Source organism: Gossypium arboreum, chromosome 11 (assembly GCF_025698485.1).
Source record: "Gossypium arboreum isolate Shixiya-1 chromosome 11, ASM2569848v2, whole genome shotgun sequence".
Lineage (NCBI taxonomy): Eukaryota > Viridiplantae > Streptophyta > Magnoliopsida > Malvales > Malvaceae > Gossypium > Gossypium arboreum.
The window spans coordinates 76,307,459-76,312,435 of NC_069080.1; the positions used below are offsets into that span (position 1 = coordinate 76,307,459).

Below are 4,977 nucleotides of genomic sequence, written 5' to 3' on the forward strand. Positions count from 1 at the left end.
ACCTGTTTTTGAAATGATGTTACTGAAAGTGTGGCACATCGAGTCTCCGGCGCCAAATCTGTAAGTTTTCTGCTAGTATCTATTGTTTTAGGCTGTAAATGTGATGCTGGAAAACTGTTATAATAGGTAACATTAAAATCTCTTGTTAGAGCAAACTGAGATTGTAGGGAACTAATATTGGTAGCGGGATCTCAATCTGTGAAAACAAAACTCTAAATATTGTTTATCATAAAATATCTTTGAATAATAAACTGAAATTATAAACTGATAGTATAAAACCTTTAAATACAGATAAAGTGAATATCGATATGAGCACAAGAGGTACTCGTGGAAAGGGTACGCGAGGCCGTGCTAGAGACCCGGGTGGTGCTAGGGCTGGGTCTTCAGCGTCGTGTCACATGCTTGTGAGGGAGACACCGGCTTCACCAGTAACTAAGACCAGGTCTCATGATCAAGCAGTTGGAGATGATGCCCTGTCTTAGGCAATGCTGTGGGTTCTCGAAAGGGTTGCTGGAGTGAGTATAAGGTCAGTGGCTCGGGGGTCAATTTCTAAGCGACTCTGATCCAATGGGGCGGAGATCTTTAGGGGAGTTTCTGGAGTAGCCCTGAACGTGGCAGAATATTGGTTAGAGGCTACAGAGAATGGATGATCTAGACTGTACCGTGGAACAGAAATTGAAGGGGGCAGTGTCGTTGCTGCTAGATGAGGCTTACCAATGGTGGCTCACTGTGAGGGAAGGTACACAAGCTGACCGTCTGACATGGGACTTCTTTAAAACGTCTTTCCAGGGGAAATATGTGGGCACAAGTTATGTGGACGCCCGAAGGAAGGAATTTCTAAACTTGACTCAGGGGAATAGGACTGTGGTGGCATATGAGGCAAAGTTCTTACAATTGAGTCGTTATGCTTGTGGGATAGTAGCTACTGAGTACGAATGTTGTGTGCGGTTCGAAGATGGAATTCGCGATGAATTGAGAGTTCTGATAGCTCCACAGAGGGAGCGAGACTTTGCTGCCCTTGTCAAAAAAGTGAAGATTGCTAAGGACGTGAAGCGCTCTGAGTGCCAGAATCGAGAGAAAGATAGGGGCAGAGTTAAGAGGGAATTTGGATCCTCAAGTTTTGGAGGTAGGCCTTTTAAGAAGGCTAAGTTGAATGGGCCAGTTCGAGCTGGAGGTCCTGTTGTTGCTGTAAGACTGCAGCCCTGTGCTGACTGTGGAAGATCTCATTTGGGTGAGTGCTGGAAAAAGATTGGAGCGTGTTTTAGATGTGGGTCCACAGAGCATCAAGTTAGGAATTGTCCTCAGAGGCCTACTCAGATGCAAGCTACAGGACAGGGTCATGTCCAACCTGTGGGGGGGTCAGCCATTGAGAGGTCATGGACAGGCCAGAGGTGGAAATGGGTTTGGACGAGGTCGTGGGGTACGGGGCAGAGGCACCAGTAATACTGAGGTGAGACAACCAGCCTTAGTGTATACTGCTCTTCGTCGAGAGGATGGTGATGCCCTTGACATCATAACCGGTACGTTCCTGATTTATAATTTACCTTATGTTTCCTTAATTGATATTGGATCCACACATTCATATGTTGCATGCACTGTGTCTGGAACGTTGGGTATTCAATCTGAGAGCACTGCTAGTGAAATGACGATGTTGAGTCCAGTAGGACAATCGATCAAGGTGGATAAGTTGTTCAAGGATGTGCCCTTAGAAGTTCAAGGGGTCATATTTCTTGCGAATTTGATGGAACTGCCATTCGGGGAATTTGATATTATTTTAGGCATGGATTGGCTAGTAAAACATCGTGCGAAGTTGGATTGTGCTGCTAAACTGTTGGTGTTGAGATCTTCAGAGAATGAGGAGGTGGTCGTAATAGGGGAGCAAAGAGATTATTTGTCTAATGTGATATCAGCGTTAAGAGCCGAGAAGCTGGTTCACAAGGGTTGTGAGGCTTTCCTAGCATATGTCAGCAATTCTGAGACTAAAAGTCTTACTGTTAGGGATGTTAGAACTGTTAAGGAGTTTACGGATGTTTTTCCAGAAGAGCTTTCGGGCTTGCCCCCAGACCGAGAGGTCGAATACAGAATCGAGCTTCTACCAGGAACAGCTCCAGTGTCCATCGCCCCATATAGAATGGTACCAAAGGAGCTAGTGGAGTTAAAGGCTCTTCAAAAGCTGTTAGACCGAGGATTCATTCGACCGAGTGTGCCTCCGTGGGGAGCACCAGTATTGTTTGTGAAGAAAAAGGATGGGTCCATGCGCATGTGCATTGACTATCGTCAACTGAATAAGCTGACCATCAAAAACAAGTACCCTCTGCCGAGGATTGATGATCTATTTGATCAGTTGCGAGGAGCTGCTTTGTTCTCCAAAATAGATCTTCGATCTGGGTACCATCAGTTGAAGGTTAAGGAAGCCGATGTGTATAAGACATCATTTAGGACTCGTTATGGTCATTACGAGTTCCTAATAATGACATTCGGGTTAAAGAATGCACCAGCTACTTTCATAGAGATGATGAACCAAGTATTTCAACCCTATCTGGATCAGTTCGTAGTAGTGTTTATAGACGATATATTGGTGTATTCAATAAGGAAGAGCATGATGAACACTTACGGATTGTCCTTCAAATTTTGAGACAGAAACAGTTGTACGCAAAATTCAGCAAGTGCAAGTTTTGGTTGCGTGAGGTGACATTTTTGGGTCACATGGTGTCTGCCGAGGGGATTAGGGTCGACCCTCAAAAAATTGAAGCTGTGTTAGGATGGAAACCACCCAGGACAGTATCTGAGATTCGAAGTTTTCTGGGTTTAGTAGGTTATTACAGACGTTTTGTGGAAGGATTTTCAGTAATAGCTGCACCGTTGACTAAATTGTTGTGAAAAGGGGTGCCATTTGTTTGGTCGATAAACAACAATAGAGTTTTGAGAAGTTGAAGAAAGTCTTAACTGAGGCTCCTATTTTGATACAGCCGAGGTCTGGGAAGGAATTTACTATTTATAGTGATGCGTCACACGTTGGATTGGGGTGTCTGTTGATGCAAGAATAGAAGGTGGCTACTTATGCATCGTGGCAGCTTAAACCTCACGAGGCGAATTATCACACTCATGATTTGGAGTTAGCAACGGTGGTGTTTGCACTAAAAATTTAGAGGCATTATTTGAATGGGGAGAGGACAATTATTTATACGAACCATAAAAGCCTCAAGTATCTCCTTACTCAGAAAGAGTGGAACCTTAGGCAATGAAGGTGGATTGAGTTGTTTAAAGATTATGATTGTTCAATTGAGTATCACCCAGGCAAGGCTAATATGGTAGCTGACGCACTGAGCCGTAGAGTTGTCTCTGATTTAGGAGCAATATTTTCTCGTCTTAGCCTGTTCGATGATGGTAGCTTGTTAGCTGAACTGCAAGTGAGACCGACTTGGACTAATCAAGTTAAGGAGAAACAGTTATTGGATGAGTCACTAGCTCCTCGTTTTCAGCAAGTGGAAAAAGGTGAGACTTTGGATTTTGGACTGAATGGGGAAGGGGTGTTATGTTTCTGTGGCAGAGCGTGTATACCGAATGATTCTGGTCTGAGGCAGTGTATTCTACGTGAGGCGCATGGTAGTCCTTATGCCATGCATCCTGGTGGGAACAAGTTATATCCAGATCTTCGTGAGTTGTATTGGTGGCCTGGGTTAAAACTCGAAGTTACCGATTATGTAAGTTAGTGCTTGACGTGCCAGCAGGTTAAGGCTAAGCATCAGTTACCTTTTGGGTTACTGCAGCAAGTTAAGATCCCACTCTGGAAGTGGGAGAGGGTGACCATAGGTTTTGTTAGTGGGTTACCCTTGACACCTTCTAAGAGGGATTTGGTTTGGGTGATTGTAGATCAACTAACTAAGTCTGCTCATTTTATACCGGTCTGCACCAATTATTCGTTACAGAAGTTGGCCAAGTTGTATGTGGCTAAGATTGTAAGACTGCATGGTGTGCCAGTTTCCATCATATCTGATAGGGATCCTAGATTTACATCTCAGTTCTGGAAGAAATTACACGAGGCTTTGGGTCACGACTGGATTTCAATACTGCATTTCATCCTCAGATGGATGGACAATCAGAGAGAGCAATTCATCCATTGGCAGAATTTGCGTATAACAACAGTTACCAGTCCAATATTCGTATGGCACTGTACGAAGCGTCATATGGTCGTAGGTGTCGTACTCCTACTTGTTGGACTGAACTGGGTGAGTGGTGAATTCTGGGGCCAGAGTTAAGTACTAATACAGAAGACAAGGTAAAACTAATTCGAGATCGGTTAAAAAAAGCATTTGATAGGCAGAAGTCCTATGCGGACTTAAGACGTAAGGAGATCGAGGGGACTATGTCTTCCTTAAGGTATCATCGTGGAAGAAAATTATGAGGTTTGGACGGAAGGACAAGTTGAGCCCTAGATTTATTGGGCCTTATCGGATACTTAAGTGTGTGAGACCATTGCGTATCAACTTGAGTTGCCTCCGGAGTTGGAAACAATTCACGATGTGTTTTACGTTTCCATGCTTAGGCGGTACCGTTCTGATCCCTCGCATGTCGTACCAGTCGAGGAGATTGAAGTTAGGTCTGATTTAACCATCGAGGAAGAACCAGTGCAGATATTGGAGCGTGATGTTAAAGTATTGAGAAAGAAGTCTGTTCCACTAGTCAAAGTGCTTTGGCGCAATCATAGCATTGAGGAGGCCACTTGGGAACTAGAAGAAACTTTACGGCACCAATACCCTCACCTTTATGGATCAGGTAAATCTCAAGGTTGAAATTTCTGTAAGGGGGTAGAGTTGTAATGCCTTAAAATTTAGGGTTTGTAACTTTTGCCAATTTTAGCACAAATTTTCTGTTTGTTTTAAAGATTAGTTGTTTTGGGAGGGTTTGGGGGTGTTTGAGGAGGTCTGGGTTCAAGTTCTGGCTTTTGCAGCATCTTTGCTTTTGCTCTTAAAAGAA

At 43.8% G+C, this 4,977-nt stretch overlaps 1 protein-coding gene across 1 annotated transcript; it reads left to right on the forward strand.

The window, feature by feature from the left end:
- The first annotated feature begins 642 nt into the window (after positions 1 to 642).
- On the forward strand, positions 643 to 2,880 carry LOC108471539 (uncharacterized). Its single transcript, XM_017773141.2, has 4 exons — positions 643 to 1,174; positions 1,221 to 2,224; positions 2,345 to 2,421; positions 2,499 to 2,880. The coding sequence occupies exons 1-4, from the start codon at positions 643 to 645 to the stop codon at positions 2,878 to 2,880; spliced, it is 1,995 nt and encodes a 664-aa protein (XP_017628630.2).
- Positions 2,881 to 4,977: the final 2,097 nt, after the last annotated feature.